This window comes from Phalacrocorax aristotelis, chromosome 3 (genome assembly GCF_949628215.1).
Source record: "Phalacrocorax aristotelis chromosome 3, bGulAri2.1, whole genome shotgun sequence".
Taxonomy (NCBI): domain Eukaryota; kingdom Metazoa; phylum Chordata; class Aves; order Suliformes; family Phalacrocoracidae; genus Phalacrocorax; species Phalacrocorax aristotelis.
In genome coordinates, this window is record NC_134278.1 from 78521024 (window position 1) to 78541134 (window position 20111).

Genomic DNA, 20111 nt, shown 5'->3' on the forward strand with positions numbered 1-20111 from the left:
AAAAAATCTTTTAAGAGATTCACTTCCCAAATATAATGTGTGCACAATAATTATTGCTTCCCAGCATCAACATCTCATGCAGTTTCAGATACACTCTTCTGTGCACTGCAAGCCCTTCAGCAATTAGACAGCCTGCAAGGGTAGGTTAGGAAAAATTACCTGATAAAAAAGGCAAAGAAAAGGGTAAATTATCACTCAGGATGCACCAGTTACATGGAAATTACATGATACACAAGTTACCTGGAAAGAAGCTTGGTGCAAAGAATTCCATCCAGACCAAGAATGAGGTCCTTTAACATTTGCTCCGTGTTGGAGCAGAAACTTTACGACATCTGCGTGTCCATTTTCAACAGCTTCAAATAAAACAGTAAAAAAAAAAAAAGAAGAAAATAAATTCCTATTAACTGGATTTAAAGAAGTCATCAAAAAATTCAAATGGTCTCACCGCTAAATTCCTGACGCAATAATCATAATTATTTTAAACTTGCCTTATATATGTTTACTTGCCTTTTACATTTACACCCCCAAAACAGATTCAGGGAAGGGAAATCTATCCAGAAAAAATTTAGTTAGACTTGTTAAAATTCCATCTACGCTGCACTAACACAGATAACAAAAGCAAGTTTCTCTCCTCCCTCTTTCCCACAGAGCACAGAGACAATTCTGCAGCTGGCATTTAACGGCATGACGGCTGCAACAGCCTCCCAAACTTGTGAAGCCCAGTGGCTATCTTACAACAGATTTCCCCAAAGTTTAAAACTGTTCTAAACACCTACGTATAAAATTGCTCTATAATATATAGTTAATTTGTGCTGATGCATTCATTGACAAAGCTTTCTTTAGCATCCTGACTGACCCTCAAGTTTTCGCCAACAGCAGTTCTACCAAGGTGCATTTTCTGTGTGACCACAAAAGCTTGATAAGGTGATAAACTGCCTGCAAATAGTTGCTACTGATGGAATAATTTTTAGAGTATCAGCGCAGGGGCTCGCCAAAGGAGTGCCTCTGGCTTGTAGTACTCAATGCCCAACACCGAGCTGTGCCATAACCCCATTATACACTCTGGACTAACCTGACCACAAACTTTTTCTTTTAAAAATCTTTCAGATACGCAGTCCCAGGACTGTTCCTTGGTCCTGTCTAATCTATGTAAGCACTTATACAGTGTTTATTATCATTATCCAGTGTGCTTTTAGTAATGGATTCCCCTACAAGTGCTACCTGTTAGCAATTGTTCTAAGCAAATAAGCTATTTAGTTGCTTAAAAATAAAATGTAGACAGACTTGTAAACAAAGATAATGCGGCAGCCATGATGTTTGCCTGGGTACGGAGGCGAGTAAAACAGTAAGCATATGTAATCAAGTGATTTAGACTCTAAGGATTCACCAGAGCAGAAGTTTTAAGCATTTTATTATGTCAAATATAAATCATAGAAAAAATACTAAAATAATGGACCTTAATTGCTACACTAGGAATTGCAAAAATAAGAGGCCTTTTCACATTAGAAGTAGGGAGGAATTAAAAAAGAGACTTGAAACACCCTCATACAGATGGAATCCTATAACTCCTCCTAGACCTTTTCTGTGCTAGAAAGAAACAAAAGGTGATGCAAAAAACCAATTTTTTTTTGTTTTAAAACACAGTCTGAAGCAGGTTTACCCATAAATAAAAAGTAATCTCCCACTCCATCTCTGAGCCTAAAGCCTAGCTTCTAGGCTAGAAAAACATGAAACACAACAGGCACTGAATGGACTTGGGTGAGTTCAAACTCAGTGAATAAGCTATTCCCCGCTCATCAGCTGCTCTGAGGTTTCAAGAAAGCTTGAGTCACCTAGGAACAGTGGGGTGGTTGCTTCAGTGGTAACTTCATTGGGGTCAGCCCCAGCTTCCAAAAGGACACGAATGCTTTCCAAAGACCCGTGGCGTGCTGAAAGGTGCAGCGCAGATGTCCCTTCAAACGTCTTTGAATTTCTGTAGTCATCAGATGGAGCTACAAATGAGAATAACAAGGGCATACTTGGCAGTAAATTACAAAATGCAGTTACTTTCTTAAAATAACAGAGTTATGTGAAGCGTGTGGCCTACAGCATATCTATGAACGGTGCTGTTATCAGCTCTTTCAAACAGCAGTGTCAGTTATTGCTAGCCCTACACAGACACCTGCCTTGGACAGAGAAGACAAAGTAAAATCAAATGTCATTCACAGACTACAACATGCCGATTTCCCTTTACCATAGCTAGTCAGTGTCTATGAAACTACACAGAGATTTACAAAACAAGTAAGAATATGAAAAGAGAAACCTATTTATGTTTTATATTGCAGGGGAGTTTAAAAATCGCATTATTTCACATCAGATTTTCCTTACCTGCACGAATTAGCAGTCTCAGACATTCACCTGAATTGTGAGCTGCTGCTTCATGGATTGGCACCCACCCCCTATTATCTGGCACATCAATGCTGTATCCCTGCTTAATTAGTTTCCTCAGCATTTTAACATTTCCTTCTCTGGCTGCAAGCCCCACAGCAGAGCATCGATCGGAATAGGCCTCCGTGAAATCCATCCTTGTGTACAAGCACAGTCTGCGGGAGGAAGTGGAGGGGGGAAAAGGGAAGGGTAGAGGGGAAAAGTAAAAAAAAAAAAAAAAAAAAAAAAAAAAAAAAAGACACGTCTGTTAGTGTGAAATATGTCTACGGGTTGTTTGGGTTGGGCTTTTTTTTTTTTTCAGGTGCTTTTGTTGGGTTGTGTTTTTTGGGGGGAAGGCGTTTGTTTAAGGAGTTTTGGGGGGCTGATTGCTCCCCCGCAGCAGCCCCCTGGGAGGCACGGCTAGCGAGGGGAGGAGATCTCTTTTTGCTGGGCCGCCCGACGCAGCCGTAAAGGCGAACCCCGGAGGGGCTCGCACGGGCACCCCGCGGGACCGGGGCCGCCCCGGGGCTGTGCCGAAGCCCCGTGGCCGGTGCCGAAGCCCCGTGGCCGGCGGCCCTCCGGGGGCAGGCCCCGACAACCCCTCGGCGACAGGCCCCGCCGCCCCCCGCGGCAGCCGGGCAGAGGGCAGCCCGCTGGCCGCCGCCGCCGGCGGGGCCGCCCCGCCGGCAGTGCGCAGGCCCGCGGCGGCCGGGCCGGGCCGGGCCGCCCGGCAGTCGGTCAGCCATGTGGGTCTTCGGCTACGGCTCCCTCATCTGGAAGGTGGATTTCCCCTACGAGGAGAAGATGGTGGGACGCATCCTGGGTTACAGCCGCCGCTTCTGGCAGGGCAGCACCGACCACCGCGGCGTACCAGGCAAGGTGAGGCGGCGCTCCCCGGGCGGCGGCGGCGGGCCTGGCGGGGGAGGCGGGCGGGCGGGCCCGGCAGCGCGGCCCCTCACCGCGGCGGCGGGGCGGGCGGGCCTCGGCCTCCCGCCGGGGGGGGGGACCGCCATCACCGGCGGCCTTCCCTCCCTCCCGGGCCTCCCCCCGACTGCCGGGGACCCCGCCACCCCTGCTTCTCCCTTAAAGGGCATCGTAACGGCAAGCCGATGCTTGCTGGCGCCCCGCACGCCGCTCTCCTCCTGCACAGCAACGATGTTAAGTGCTTCTACTTTGACTTCTCATTTATTTCGGCGTGGCGAGAAGTATTTCCTCAAGCTCAGGAATTCGTTTTCTTCCGTACTATCAATTAAAAAAAAACAAACCAACCACCCGAACAAACAACGTAACTTCAAAGAGGAGAACAGCAGCAACAAAAATAACCATCAGTCCACCTTAATAGCTCAGAAAGAACCCAGCTATTACAGACAGCAACCTAAATAACTACGGGGAAACACCTCAGCGTGGGTGTCAGGCTTGGACGAGAAAGGCTGGTTAATAAGTAAAAACCAGAAGCGTTGCTCTGAGTAACCACCTCACTGTTTTTCAGCTTTTTTTTTTTTAACTTTCAAATGAAAACTCATAGAGGAGGAAATATTTACTGTTCACAGAAGAGAGGGTATTAAAAAAAAGCCACCAAGAAACTAAAATTCCAGAAGCCAGCATTCCCAAGGTCATGCGAACATATGTAATTTTAAGCCACAGGAGTGAGAATAACAAGAGTCTTACTCTGCTTTGAAAGCGTGTACCACCCTCCCCATAGAAGGGCTATCACCCTTATATAATTCTAAATAGCTCAACAAACGTTAAAGAAACAATAGGTCCCAGAAGCACCCAGCGAGTTAGATGAATGACTTTGATGTGGCAGGACTGTTATTTACGGCTGCAGATGCTGCTCACGCTTTGGCCATCAGAAATGCAAACCGATCATAAATGTATAGAAATTGATACTTGCCTACAGCTCTCCAAAGTTTTATCTACTTTGAATGCTGGTTTTGTATCATGAAAGTACCTTTTCCTGATGCTCCCTACAGCAGTCATCTAACCTGCACCCTGGTAACTCCACTCTAAAACTGGAGTATGGCTTTAAAAGAGCTCCTCCAGAAAAGGTGTGAGGATTCTTTTTAAAAATAAAACACGTAGCAAGGAAGACATTTTCACCTAGCTCTAAACAGCACAAGTTAGAACCTGAAACACCAGAAAATAACTTGCACAGTACTTAAAGATAATACAACCCCTCCACCACCTTGCATTTACTTTTCCACAAGGCAAATCGCCACACTTCAGGTACTAGCACGAGCAGGGCATCTAGTATTTAAAAATAAAAAAAATCACTGCAAAGAAACAAATCACGTGCGAGCGGACTCGGCAGGCATGTTTTTCAGGTTGGAGCAGCACAGTGCAAATGCAGCTGTCCCGGTTCTGAACTCGAGCCCCAGAACGCTTTGCCACGTTGTTTTTAAGATCAGGTGTAAAGCCTAGCTTTGTCACCCGGCTTACGTGCTGTCACACGCACAATTCCTGTCTCCAAACCTGCCCTGCTCTCAGCCGCCACCTCACCTGGCTGGAGAGATGCAGCATGCCCTGCGGCTGGTTCGGTTAGGTCTGCTGACTGGACAGCTATCGGTCGCTTTCTCAGTGGAAACGCTAATTTCTCATCTACCAGTCATCCCTTTTCAAAGATTTTGTTTGTATGAGCATTGGCACATTTCTATTCTTCTCTTGAATTGGGATGAATTGAAAAGCACATGGAAGAGTTGTTAGGGTGGGGCATAAAGAGAGTGTGATCCCATCAGCCTCCCCTTCTTAGGAAGCTGGGCTTCAAAAAAAAGAATCATTTAAAAAACCTAAATCGCTTAACAGATGAAGTCTTACTCTTGGGGCTTCAGAAAGAAATAAAACCCATACCAGCCAGTTTTACTTCCTTTTTGCAAGTATCCTTGGTGACCTTCGGCCGGGCTAGCTGAAATTCAGGGGAATACTCTGGGTGACTCTCTTGGTGCAGATCTTGGAAACCTTGCAAAATGGCCGTGCCAGGTTACTACCCACTGGCATATATTTGGTTCCAAGGAGCTTAGACTTCTGTGTTTCTGCCCTAGTCAAGATCATACCCAGAACCATAACCTGCAGGCATGCACAGCCTTAAAACAACAACAACAAAAACCCCACATACAAGCCCACCCTTTGTTCTGTTTCTATTTAGATGCTTGTTTGGACAGACTGAGGGCACAGGTCATTATTTATGTAAACTGGCTAATGCATTTTATTTTATATTTTATATAAACCACTTAGCATTAACAAAATCTACTTTTTCTCAGCATCAACCAGTTAATGCCTTTTTGCATTCCTGCAGTCTGTGAGTTGTTACTCCTGCTTGCAAGGCAAAAAGGCTCCCTCGGCGCACACTGAGAAAACACACAGCTGGGACCTCCCCTTTCACCAGGCCCAATGCTCTGCTGTAAAACCTTTACAGTCCTTGACATCAGAGATGAATGACATCTGCAAGCAAATCTGGTCCTTCACTACTAGCACATTTTAAAGAACAGCAATAAACCAGGAGCCAACAAGTTAAAAAACCCTCTCCTGAAAACACTGGTTGCTCCAACATTCCATGGTCACCGCAACAAAAACATACAGAGCACTTTTACCTACAACAGCTGCAAACTTTTAGCGCAAAACTCAGTTGACCTTGTACTCGTACTTTGAACTGCTCAACTCATACTGTAATAAGAGGGTTAACTAGTTATAAATGGCTGTTTAATCATGGGGCCATATTTTACAGTTTATGGGATGTTAAAGTGGAAAAAAAATTTTGTTAGACCAGATTGAGAATGCAAAAAAAGGAATAACCATTTCTTGAAAAATATACAGCAACTTACACATAGCTGTAGTTAAAAAGAAGATTATTTAAAAAGAGGATTATTCCAAATTGTACATTAAAGCAGCTTCAGTTTTACCAGGCAATAACAGTGTTCCCTGAAGAAAATGCTGCTGGCTTAGAAGATATAAATAAGTAATAAAAAAGTTCTCATAAATGGTGAATTCAAATTCCTTAGTGCAAGCTTCAGAAAAAAATGGCATCAGAAATGCAAACCCGCATGATTCACATAAACGTTGAAGTCTGGGGCTTCGGTTTTGCACAGAACAGCATGGAAATGTAAGTGCGTTCAAGGGTTGAAGCCATTATCCCCACAATATGGTTTGAACCAAACTAATAGCTTGCTGCTGCCAAAACAGTGAAGTTTGGTGGCCTCTCCCTTACAGTCCTCCTCCTTCCCGCTTTGGACCGCTTGCTTCAGCCGCTCTCCTTGATCCAGCGCGGGTCCTCACTTGACTGCACGGCACACTGACAGGTCTGACGTTTGGGGAATCTCAGTTCTGGCTCTGCCAAAGACTGGCTTTGGTCCTGGCCCTCCACTGTGCTTAGACAAAAACCCGGGGAAGCTTGGTGACATGCTTAGCCTAACTCCAGCTGTCTGCTGCCACTGTCCAGTGTCCAAACAGAAAACTCTCTGAGTTTCTGGATGCATAGAATTACTGGGTCAGCTTAAGGTTAAGTCATTTTAAGATAATGAAGGGCTTTTAGTCTATTAAAGGTGAAATGAAATAAAAAGGAGGTTGGACCAGAGGATCTCCAGAGGTGCCTTCCCACATCCAAGATGCCCTGATTTACCCTGGCGGTTTCTTCCTGCTGAACGGCTGCCAGCGAGGGGGCTATAGCAGAGAGGACAGATAGACAGGCTCCTGTTACACCATCATGGGCCACTGGAAAAGGAAGTAGAAATGACTATGCTTATTACATTCCTACTTACTAGCAAACTTACACCTCCCTTTCTGAAAAAACTTCAGAGGTAATCACGCTAAAATTATTCCTAAGGTCATATGCCCTTTTATTCCATCTTATTTCATATCCAGATGCAAAGATTGATTCCTCTATTAGTAATTACATTTAGTAATTTTAGTAACTGAGCAGTTTATGGTACCAACGAAAACAATCTTAACAGTGGAAGATCTTATTTCAGTTTACCCCGCTATTTCATAGCACACATCAGCTAGACCCCAGGACTAGCCTGAGGAGCTTTATCTCCACTCAGACAAAGCTCCCATGCCAGGAGAGCGTCGCAGACTTTAGCACAGACTCTGTGCCATGCTAATGCTATTTTCCTCTTTTACTGAGCCCATGATAGTGAAACCTAGAAGAACCTCCCTCACGTGCACTCTAAGACAAGAGTACGCCTGAGTGCTTGAAGTGAAACACAACGCTAAGAGCTGAAATAACATGTATTTAATTTTCTGCAACAGCTTCCCTTGTGATTCAGAGGGGCAATGGCCCTTAGCACTACATATGCTGTAGAAGATTCCCACACGGCTGCAGACCACGCTGCTGCTCCAGTGCGACCCAACAGAAGGCTGCCTTTGTCAGCCCTCCTGGCAGTAGGCGGCACAGAACTGACACAAATCCCTTGAAGACACCTGATTTAGGGGATCATTCACATTTGCCCTTGCCAGTACTCGGGCATGACAAAAGTGGTTTTGGTTTATACTACACAGCCGGTCCTTTATAGATGTGTTATTTTCTTTACTTAGCTAGCAGAGGTAATACCCACGGTTTCTTAATGGTGTTTCTTTTAGGTAGTTCCATGCAAGACAAGGACTCTGCAAACCAACATGATAAATATCCTGTCCTTCCCTAGACAAACAGATCGATCTTTCATCGCACAACCGATCTGAAGATTAGTACTCTTCAGTACTAGTTTGACTTAATATGTAAGCTTCAGTTACAGGCATTCCTGGTAATAGAAAGTTGTTTCCCACCACAGAACGTCTCTTTAATTTGTAATTTACAACATCTTAGCAATCAGTATTGAGTACACAAGTCAGGGAACTATTAACAGCTACAGAAGAAACTTCCCAAAAGGAACACCTAAGTTATCATGGCAATAGACTTGTTTAAGTACGTAAATAGTCATCATTTAGGATTTATTTAGGTTTGTTGCCTTATTTTATCAGTCAGATCAGGAATAAATGGCTGATGCTGGGAGACAACTGGCATAAAAATAAAAAAACCACAGCGCCTCAGAGCTTATAAATAAACAGCCTTTAAGATTATAAAAGATCTGACAGTGAATCAGTAATATCTACAGTTGATGGTATCTATAAAGTGCTCTGCAAAAACTAGGTTTCATATTTGGCTTGTTACCAAAAGAACGCGTGGCTTGCCAGTGACTCTCTGCAGGAGAAAACCCTGCGCTGTTACTGTCCGGGGGACAAACCCAAGTACAGGCTTATCAAACAGAAAAGCATCGACACGTCAATGAAACTATTAGTGATGAGTCATAACAAGACTGAAATGTAGTAGCCCAAGACTCAAAGTTAGCAAAGACTATGTGAAAGGCACACATCCAAGTACATCAACTGCAGACTATCTAACTCCTGCTAGAATGGATTTCTATCCTACGCTAAAACTGAACAAATGCTAGTACCTCTGCTTTCCCTTAGCTCTAATCAAAGACACTTGTACACTAATTTGATCTGAAAATTAGCAATTTTAAACTACAGATGTAGTTCTCCATAGGGTTTTATGTTTTAAAATTTTATTGTCCAGGTTATACAACAAATTTCTACAATTTTCTTTTCAGTGTTTACAAACTGGATTCTTACTTTTCCTGCAAGAAGTAACTAATTGGTAAAATAAGCCCTTGCCGAGGTATTCTCCATCTGCCCAGTAAGCAAGAATGAGCTATTAGAGGGAAAAGAAGGGGGTAAATAGTCCTTTGCACAATAAACTTTTTTCAACCTTGAATAACGTGGTGCTAACACAGTGCTTACTAAAAATGACTAGCAGATTTCTTTGGTATCTGTTTTCAAAAACATCTAGTTAGCTAGGAGCTTATAAACCTAGGAGTTGCCATGTGACATAGCATGTAATTAACATTTTCTAAAAATCCCGTTAGCGCAAACCAAGCCAGAAGTGGCAATATCTTGCTTAGTTCTACACAAGCTAGATTTCTACATTGCGTTATTTTCCATGCCTGGGCATAAACTTTTTGAATACAAATGAGAGGTTCACCTCATTTTCACTTCAGAGATTAAAAAAAAAAAATCGCATAGCACTTCAGAGAAGCAACACAACTGAGGAAGGTGCACTCCTGGAGGATGGTTTTAACATTAAGGAATTATTGTCATAATTTTAAACAGGATTAGAACTGAGTCTGGACAGCACACACAGAGCAAGGACATTCAAAACCTCCTTGTTTATGACTGCCCTTAATTTAACTTTGATGTAGACACTTTCTGCTCAGAATTTAACATTTTGTTTATCACTGTTTATCAAAAGTTATTATCAGAAAATATTTATGCTGGATCTCAAAGAAACAGACCTTATTAAGATTGTCCTGGATTTGTTCTCTGACCCCTTCATTACTTTTCATTTGGGTTTTTTCCTGTTTTGTTTTGGTTTTGCTCATGATTTAGGGTAAAAGCCTCTAACTGAGCTATGATTTTTTTTTTTTTTTTTAATTTTAGCCTGGAAGAGTTGTGACTCTGGTTGAAGATCCTGAGGTATAGTACTCCTGTTCTGTCTCTGTCATGTACAGAATGTCCTGTTGCATTCCCAGCCTGTGTAGTAAGTCTCTATTAATTTTTGCTTTTCTACAAGCAAATAATTTGAGTTATATTTAGTGCAATGAAAAGTTCTCTCAAAATTTCTTGGAGTTACACCAATGACCCTTGACTCTTTCAAGTAAATGATCAAATCTCAACTAAGAAACTGGAAGTAGTTTGGGTCTGTTATTACCAAAGATGTATTTTAAAAAATTTTCTGGAATAGTCACGTCAGCTATCCAGTTACAAGGTGCAGAATTTTACTTCCAGCATATGTATAGTGCTGACGATATGCCAAGAGTTGACTTCAGATGCTGTGTCACAACTACAATCTTGCCCTCACAAAGTAAAATCTGAAACAAATCAAGATTACATTGCAGTGATAAAAAAGGAGATACTTTTGCTTTATTTTTTTCCTACACAGATAAAACGCTTAAGGAATTAAGTGCCACAACAGTGCTTTTGGTTTCTACGTAATATTTTGAAATCAGCTCCTGTTTAGAGCTAGCTTGGGTCATTGGCCCAAATCTACCATTTGAAAGAACTAAACCCCTGACAGTCCTTGACTTAGTCCTTATTGTAAGCATCCTTGTTCTCTTGTGGTTTCCTCCCTTGCAAAGATAGTTTCAGGGTTTTGAAGAATGCAACTTGGTGCCAGACAGGATTAAAAAGATAGTGAATAAGCTCGTAAATTCATTGATAACAGAGACTCAGGACATCAGTGCCGAGATAAGCACTCGAGGAACTAGTTTAAATCAACCCCTTGTGACAGTCCAAGGCTAAAGGACCGAGGAGCTCATTCAATGACTATATATGGGCAAAGGAAACCCAAAGTTCAGCCAGCGGACAGGTGAGGAAGACCATCAGAGACCACTGGAGGACTCCCAAAGACCACTAAAAGGACAACTATGCATGCAGCTTGAGCTTTTACATATGTTAATGAATCCTCGTGAATCTCATTAATATGTATGACTTTATAGTATATAATCTTTAGAAGTTTACTGAATCACTGGAGCACTCATGGTGGATCAATCCCCAGTGCTGCCCAGCGCTGTAATAAAGGATGCCTGCTTAATAGTGACTTTGTTGCTATTGAGTTTTATTTCGGGAACTTTCTGGATACTCCGCTTCCTCTTACGGGGAGGTTCGGACTTTGAAAGATAGTATCCGCAAATTTTTGTATCAAGGGAACCCCTACACGCATTAGTGCCTCCAGAGAGTCTGGAGGGAAGAAAGGATGGCATGGAAGCAGAGGGAGAGCAAGGCCACAAGACACAAGGTCGTAAGACACAAGAGGATGGGTATTTTGGTAGTAGTTAGTTTTTATTTACGGTCCTTTACCTATACTGTTATGATACTGCTGTCTTACTGATCTATTTTCCTGAAATAGCAGCCACAGAGAGGTAAGTTTAGCAGTAATCGAAAACTTCAACTGTTTTTTGCAGTTAGCAAAACCAGCAAAATGCAATGCACTCTCTCTCATTGTGATTTTCTGTACCTTTCTAGTAAGGTTTTTTTCCCTGCATCACTGTACTGCTGGGTACCATTATGTTACACAGACGCCTATATAGACAAAGAATGCTTATGTTTGTTGTCACTCAGTTTGTATTGTTAAGCAAACTTATTTGTTACCATAGAAACTTTTCCCCCCCTTAGCAAACCGGTTTTGCTTGGTTGGGGTTTTTTCCCTCTTCTCCAGAATCTGGTGTGGCCAAATAATCACACTTTACACATAAACATCAAATGATATGACAAGTCATTTGCTTTAATTTCAGTTTCTCATTCTGCAGTTTAAAAAGGTAACCTTATTTTGAAGGTATTTTAGCAGACTAGCAATTGTTCCCCTGCACGCAGATACCAAGTACTGTGGTGACAACAGCAGTGCTCCTTTTACTGGCAGCACCAGCCCCCAGGTCTGAGCGAGCCTGTGGTCCTTTTTCACTAGAGATGCATAAAGTGCAGCGTGGAAACATCTAGTTTAGAGTGTTATTTTAACTTGCTCCATCTGAATTTCTTTGCCAGTTCAGACCACACAGAAAAAGAGTATCACACTCCTTGTCAGATTTCTGGATTATGATTTTCCATCATCTGAAATAGGAATCCTCTATACTGAAAACTGAACTAAGTAGCAGTAACACTTAACATGTCTGCTTTACATCCTCATCTCCGCCATACCCATATATATTTTCCTATCAACACCAACGCAGGCCTGAATGGCAGATTTTACTCGAGAGAGTACCACACACAGAGGCGGCTGTTTTTAAAACTAACATGTTTCCTACAGACAGCTGGAGGGGACCCGCATTCCAGATGGCTGAGGGAAGGCAAGGAACCCCTTTCTGTACTTGTTAGTGCTGTTCCTGGCCACAGCACATCAAACACTGTAACCATCTACAAAGGCTGCAATAGAAAATCACTCCCAATTAATTTTTTTTAAATAAAAAGCCTTTGACCAGCACATAGCCTGACTGCAAAATTCAACACTCGTCAATCAACACCGCCACCCCAGCATCATCTGATATCATGACTAAATACTAAGATCCCCTTTTAGGGGGGAAAACCTAAAATGTTAATTGCTTTGACATCATTACTGTAGCACTGATACATACATCTACTTAGCTGCAGGAAGAATCGACCTTTGATGTTGCCGGCAGACAAAACAGACCACCGTTTATTTTTAAACAGCACCTGTAAGAGACAGTATGTAGCCCTTAGTGGTAGCAGACCATCATCATTTTTCTGTGCTACTTCAAAACAAAGCCCCATGCAAATCAATCCCTACACAGATCTCGCTGATTTGCTTATATAAAACTTGGTAAGGGAGTATCACTAATTCACACCACAGTTAAATACCTTTTCAGAGATTTTATCTGTGACGAGGATGAAGAAACATTCAGGTTCTCAAAGATGGTAATGAGATTTATCCTAACCATGTTTGCTGAGGTGCTGGATATGCCACGTTTATTTGTGCAAAATGAAGTTTAATCTGTCATCTTTTTCTTCTCCGGTTCAGTTTTGGTGCAGTAACATTACTACACTCATCCCTCCAAGTACATGTAACAGATGTGACACCCAGGTCCTTAGAAATGAAACCGCAGCTAAACAGAGAAAGGATCTGATCAAAATTACTTTGAATTTGGCACCATTTAAAATTTTAATTTTCAGGTACAAATTTTCTGAGGTCAGGAAGATATTTTGTATCCTTTCTGCCAGCTCCTTAGCTGCCCCTGCCAAGGCTATTTACTACTTCAAACTTAATTGCAACAAGAAATTGTTTATAAGAAAGGCCTCAGTATTAGCAAGGAAATGGATGATCAGTCTGCATGATTACCATTTTGACTGAAGATTTCCTAAAGAAAACACTCTTTTAATTTGGGACTCCTACAAACAGTATGATAAATAGCGATAAAAAGACTGAAAATGGAAGAAATTTTTTTTTTTAAGAGTTTTGCCTAAATACAATAGAAATACATTAATTTGTGAGTGTCTTTATGAACACTGCTTGGATTTTCTTTTCTATGTCCTTCAACAGGGGTGTGTATGGGGTGTTGCTTACAGATTGCCAGCTGGACAAGAATGTGAAGTGAAGGCATACCTGGACTTCAGAGAGAAAGGAGGCTACAGGACTACAACTGTCATTTTCTATCCCAAAGACTCATCAGTAAAACCGTTTGATGTATTGTTATACATTGGAACCTGTGACAACCCTAACTACCTCGGTCCAGCACCTCTGGAAGAAATTGCTGAACAGATTTTTAATGCGGTTGGTCCTAGTGGAAGAAACACAGAATACCTGTTTGAACTTGCTAATTCTATCAGAAATCTCGTACCAGAAGATGTAGATGAGCATCTTTTCTCCTTAGAGAAACTAGTAAAGGAACTCTTGGAAAAGCATCAAAACCTAAATTGTCTGTAAAATAACTTCTTACTGTTAATGATCTTGCTTCATCTTCAGAGGAACGGTTTCGTTGCACAACGGGTATATCACTTGGAGGCACACTTCTGTGCACCATGCTATCTTATTTATTTTAATATTGCATTCAAAATAGTAGTTGGCCATTAAAACATACTGTTACAAAACTCATTCTTTCAGGAATCTATAGAAGGGGGAGCAGGGGAAGTGTTTTAGGTTTGAATTTGGTATATTGGGTTTTTAGCCAAAGACTACATCTTTATGAAAAACCTCAAGAGAACCACTCAAGCTTCTCTTAGTTTGAAGATTTTTTTAAATATTATTATTATTTCAGGTTTAAAATAATTCTTTAGAATCTTTTTAAGATCCAAATCTGCATTCAGAGACAACTCCCACTGATTTAAGCGATAGCTCTTTCGGATTCAAGACCACAGGCGTGGAGCTCAGTGCAGCTAAAGAGATAAATGTTAAGTAGTTGTTGTAAATTGCATAGTAAATGCATAGTAGAACATTTATATCATCAATGTTCAACTTCACCGAAATGAAGTTGTTAGACTGAATTAGTCATCTTACCCTTTACATATGAGTTTGTCCTTAAACGCAGAGGCTAAACCATTTCGTTGTCAAGGAAATAATTCTTTCCCTTGGCTCATTATGTCAAGCCCCTGAAAACCAAAGCACAGGGTACTTTGACACAAACAAGCCATAACGTATCAGTGCCTCATTTCATTTTTTAGGATTAATATAAAGAATAAGGCCAAAATGTTAAAATTAGCCAAGAGTATGACTTGAAGTCACAATGCAGCAAGAATGTTCAGAAACTCTCATCTTTGTTATTTGCCTTTAGATGCTGTTGTAACCCCGTCTCTTAAAAAATTCACCAATCTCTGAGGATAGACTTTAAGCCAGTAATTTTCAACCACTGTTTCAGGGATTCACAGACAAAAGGAACCCTCTTTTCAGTGTTGTACGGACATCCAAACAAAGAGGGTTGGAAAGCCACCAGTTTAGGCTCGTAGGCTACTTTATGCAAAACATAAAGATGCAAATGGAGTTTCCGTCCCAACAAGGACTTTTCTTGCTTCTCAAACATTTAAGTTATTTTTGTTAACTTTTAACAAAGTATATTTTTGTATGTTCGTATAGGAAAGGTCCTATTTTAAGCACCATGTAACGTCACATTTTCTCATACAGAGAATGTATAAGTGTTTCGTAGTAGCTTGGAAGCCCATATTTTGCGTCGCTAATTGCAAAACCCGTACGTTTCTACTATACAGGTTGTCCCTTTCTCTTCTTTAGATTTTCCTGTGTTATATTTGTAATTGCTTGAAAATATCAGGGTTTTCAAAATAACAAGCTGCTATGGTTTCACTTGGCCACTTGCAAAAGCCAACAAGACCATAAATGAATGTTAATAAGAAACATTTGAGAAAGGCAGCTAAATGAGTAGAAAATAGGATATTCGAACCTAAACTCGAGATAACTAGACCACTTAAAATATTTAACCAAGAAAGCTGTACTTTTTTTACATACCAGATTATAATTTTAGTGTGCCTCTGGCATCTCTCAAGCATTAATTCATTGGAAGGGGGGAAAGTGTATTAGTTTTTTAGAAGCTACTGTTTACTATTAATAGATGAATGCCACTATTTTAAGAGTACACAATGGGGTATCACTTGATGGACTACTCTAAACTGCAGAAGCAAATCCTCTGATTGTATTAGCAAAATAATCGTATGTATTGAGGCCCAATTCTTACATTAGTGCACACGAGTTACTTGCAAACTGATGGACTATCCTTCAGAGGTCTTGATTCTCCACTGCACTGTGCTGGTTTAAGATTGACATAACTGAGCAGAAAAGCAACCCCAACTAATTCAGTTGTACAGCAGAAGAGGAGTATGATCAGAACTTCCAGGTGTCTGGACATAATGACAGTCCAAAGCCAGAGCCAAATGACTTCACACACCACTCACCAAAGATGGACAGTGATAACCATCACCCAAATCAACATTAATGAACATGCTCCGTTGCGCATGCATTTAATCACCTTGACTTAATGAGTAACTCTGAAGTGTTAACATTTACTAAAGTGTTAGGTATGATTTATTTCCAGAATATTTAAGTGTTGAAAAGAACAGTACCCTCAAAAAACCCCAACCAGCAACAGCACCTCCTTTCTTGTGCTTACTTCAGATTTAAGCAAGCTGTAGTTAAGTTAAAACATGTACAATGGCATGTCCACTCTATGCATTTTTTAAAAGTCTTTCCTCAAAGACTTATCTCTGTATTCCTTAAACCAGGGCAGGGGATGCTTACGCCCACTAATGATTGAAAAAACATCAGTGATGATTCCCTCCTTCAAACTCTATAATCATTTAAGCGCCGTGTTGGAGCACTGTGATTATGTATGGCTCTACATTTTGTATCTTTAATTATATTCAGGACATTGTTGGTTCATTTACTTTCCAGATTCGTAAAACTTGCAATAATATCTGTACCGATACATTCCAGTTTGTGCATACAACTTCAGTACAATAAAAATGCATCACATTTACTAACGGTGTTGGAGAACAAAATTTCCAGAAATGTTATGTTTATTTAAAGTGTATAAATATCAGGATGGACATCCGTGTGTGTCTTAATTGCATCTTGTTATAAAATACTGTTAGATCTAATGATGAAAAACAATATATAAGAGCTAGCTACTATGATGCAGTCTTAAACTGTGTCGAAATTAGGAATTAATTAAAGCACAGGAAATGTACATTTGTTCTTGCTGTACGGGATTTGAGGCATGACTCTTCCTACAGCTTCAATCACCAACAAAAGCCCTGTATGCTTTCAGATCTGTTACTCACCACAAAAAAACTAACATACTCTTTTTATATGCCATATGTGCTTAATTTTTTTTTTTTTTACTGGTTAGAACTAAATCTAAGTTTGTGGCAAATGATAAGAGATTTTAGATACAGTTTCATTACACAACCACACACACGAAGCTACCTCTTAACAGCGCTTGAGGAAACAATAGTCAGATCCATGTTTTCAGATTTTACTCCGTGGGATCCACAGACTCAAACCACCGAGCAGTCAGTGCAGACCTCTGTCCTTCCATGCACAAAGGAAGCAGTGTGTAGTAGTAGTGTGCAGCTATACTCTTCCCTAGTGTGACTGCACACATTTCACAGGCCATTTGTAGGAAAACAAACTTGCCCAGCAGTTGGTCAAGACACACCCTCCCTATGATGCTGAAAGGGGTTACCACTGAGCAGTACATAAAGCAGATAGATCTGTAAATTATTTTGCAGTCTCCCAAATAAAAGTCCTATATTAAGTTACAGGAAAAAATGTAAGGTTTGTACGAAGGCTGCAGTAAGACAGTTTGATTTGATTGTGCTATAATGTGAATTAAAATTAAAAAGCAGACACTAAAAAGTAGCTTATGTAATATCTGATATTCCTTAGCATGGTCAATTAACCATTTGATAGCAACAGTCATCAAATATGCAATCATCTTCTGTGAATAGATGAATCTATAACCTAAATCTGTAACATTTTAGTTAATTTTGTCTAGCTTTTGAGAATAAGCACGCTTCATACCCATTTTGAGTGCCACTGACAAAATTAACATGTCATCTGACTTAATCATAAAAACTCTGTAAGCAGATTTGCATTTCTTAATGCAAGAAAACTCATGGACAAGGGAAATAAAAATGTTGTGTAATTACCAGATTCTTTGTAGCATCCCCAATAATGACTTCTGTCTTGCTTTCTGCAACCATTTAGCTGCTCCCTATTAGCCATAGATGAGCAAACAACACAGATCAGATGGGACTGGCCTAACCTGTTTTAGTTTGGAAACTGCTGGACCACTCAGGTATATGTGTATATATCGAGAGAGAGAGAGAGAGAGAGAGAGAGAGAGAGAGAGAGAGACACACACACACAGAGGGAGAACCCTTATAGTTCTTTTTTTCTATACATAAACCTCGATTTGCTTTTATCCATTGGTTATGTTTGACAGCTTTGCACATAAACTAGTTACCGAACTCTAGAGGGTCACACACCTTTTCAAAACAAAATAAAGCTGTCATGCCCTCACTACACAAAAAGAATTGTTAATGATTTCCTTACTTTTGTGTCACTACATCTTTATTCCCACTGTCACGCTCTCAAAATTTTTTTCACAAGGGCACACAAAGACAAGATTCCTTCTAGACTAGGCTGCTTTCCAGAAACTAATATTTGATGAAAATCCTTCACAAAGATAACTGAAGTACAGTTTTGTCATGCAGAAGAATGCAATATTTGGTAATTCTTAAAAATCACTGTAACACATTCAGTAAAAAAAACAATTTTCACCACAAATGCAAAAATAACATCGTGTCATACTGCAGTTCTTTAACAACTGGCAAAAAAAGGAAAACATACAGTCTTAACAGAAGCTCTGCAAGTCTTAACATTTCATGCAATTTTGCTGAGAAGCATAAGGAAAAAAAATCTACTTGTTTGCTCAAAATATCATTGATAACTTACCCCTTACAAGCAGAAAAAATCCCGACATTTTGAACTTACCCTTAAAAGCTAAAGGAACACAGTTACAAAATAGATTGCAGCATCCCCATCAGCATTATATCACTATTTTATAACATTATTTCCTGAAGTTCAGCATGTTTAACTCTAATTTATATCCCTTCCACCCCTTCTTTCTGATGTGCATGTGGATACAGGCTTTACTCAAACTAAGAGTTGAGGATGTTGAAAAAACCTGAATACTACAGCTCCCCCACCCGATCTATTTCTGTATGTCTGTTCTGCATAACAAAAAAAGTTCTTACGAGGTGATTTTCCACTCTTTTCTGCCAAGCTACTGACTGGCAGTGGGGATGCAAACGGACATCAGGATAGCAAGCCCCCCAGCAGGGCCCTGTATCATGACTTCCTACTGTGCAAGTACAGAACCGTCACAAGATTAGAAAGAGACTGTTTTTCAAGTAATTAGGCTTCTCTAACAGTCTTCTGCAAAAGCTGGGCATTGACTATACGCTCACTTTGATTACCAGCTGCAGTACAGCCCTGGTTATTCCAGCTTCGCATTCCCTTTGTATTATTACATTAAAGTAATTTCCTTGCTCCTCTGGCTTCCCTTTAATTGTTGCCCTCCTTTGCCTCAAACAAACGTCTTGCCTGCATCTTTCTGGCCTTTGGCAACCTAGGTCTCTTCTCTCCAGGTATTCTGGCACTTTCCCCTCCTTGTGCATGTGCTTGAACTGGGAAGAAGATTCTCCCAGTTCAGCTATATCTACTTTGGCACCAGTTTAAGAGGAAAAAAGAAAATTACACCCCTAAACAAGAAAATTACAGCAGAAAAGCTCAAAAGTATTGACCTGACCCGAAGCAGCCATTTACTAAAGTTTTAAGCTATCTTACCCTGTATTATTCCCATCTGGAAATTGTTCTTCTGATCAGGGCAAAAGTCAGCCAAGGGATTACAAACCATTTACTTAAACAGTTCAGACTCAGCCAGTTTTGCCCAATGGAAACGTGAAAGCATGCACATGCACAACTCTACTGGCAAAAGAGCAATGAAGAACAGCCTGAAACAAAACATTTTAAACCAAACCACCTGAATTCACAACTCATCATCGAGAGATCTCTTTCTCCACCACCACGGGGATTTTTCCTGGTATCATCTGCTTCCTTTGCCTTCATATACTTCTCTCACTAAACATTTCAGTGCCTACTCTGCTTATTAGGAGTTACTGAGGATTGCTCTACGCCGCCAAAATATTACCATTATCCCCACGTGTCACCCCATCATCAACTTGCAAAGCAGACAGTAAATTACCCCACTTTTCTCCTTCCTTCAGAGTCTCCATTCCAGCTATCTTAACTTACAGTTCAGTCTTCACTGGAGATAAAAAGTGCTTCGTTATATTTACTGTAATCTTAAACGGTGTTCCTTGCTTTTTTATGTCTTCCAGACTTACTCTATACCCTTATAAATTTGCTGGCACTACTTTATCAATACAGACTTAAAAAGGAGAAAAACGCCACACAGCCTAGCCACAGAAGTACACCAGCACTCCAGCTGCATGCTCTGCAACAACGCATCAGGGCACGGCCTCTTTTTTGGGATGACTTCCACCAGCTTAGGTCCAGAGGAGCCGCGACAGAAGCGCGAACCGCCCAGGGGCTCGTCGCCCTTAGCACCTGACAGGCGATATTCAGAAAAGACGGACTAAAA

At 40.9% G+C, this 20111-nt stretch overlaps 2 protein-coding genes across 13 annotated transcripts in view; one reads left to right on the top strand and one right to left on the bottom strand.

Moving 5' to 3' along the window:
• ASB3 (ankyrin repeat and SOCS box containing 3) overlaps positions 1-20111 on the bottom strand; it is a 31512-nt gene that overhangs the window by 10975 nt on the left and 426 nt on the right. For 8 of the 12 annotated variants that reach the window (XM_075088083.1, XM_075088089.1, XM_075088086.1 and 5 more), the window contains exons 2-4: positions 2368-2582; positions 1833-1991; positions 241-353 (exon numbers count right to left, since the gene is read on the bottom strand). In XM_075088083.1, the coding sequence (XP_074944184.1) occupies positions 241-353; positions 1833-1991; positions 2368-2563 (468 nt within the window). In that variant the 5' untranslated portion in view covers positions 2564-2582. Of the gene's footprint in view, positions 1-240; positions 354-1832; positions 1992-2367; positions 2745-3277; positions 3360-12557; positions 12637-20111 lie in introns of those variants that run through there. The other 4 variants (XM_075088085.1, XM_075088081.1, XM_075088080.1 and 1 more) reach the window with 3 other exon arrangements.
• Positions 2953-16440, top strand: CHAC2 (ChaC glutathione specific gamma-glutamylcyclotransferase 2). The gene is made up of 3 exons (XM_075088093.1): positions 2953-3285; positions 9871-9906; positions 13481-16440. Exons 1-3 carry the CDS (start codon positions 3151-3153, stop codon positions 13862-13864), a joined length of 555 nt encoding a protein of 184 aa, XP_074944194.1. The 5' UTR covers positions 2953-3150; the 3' UTR covers positions 13865-16440.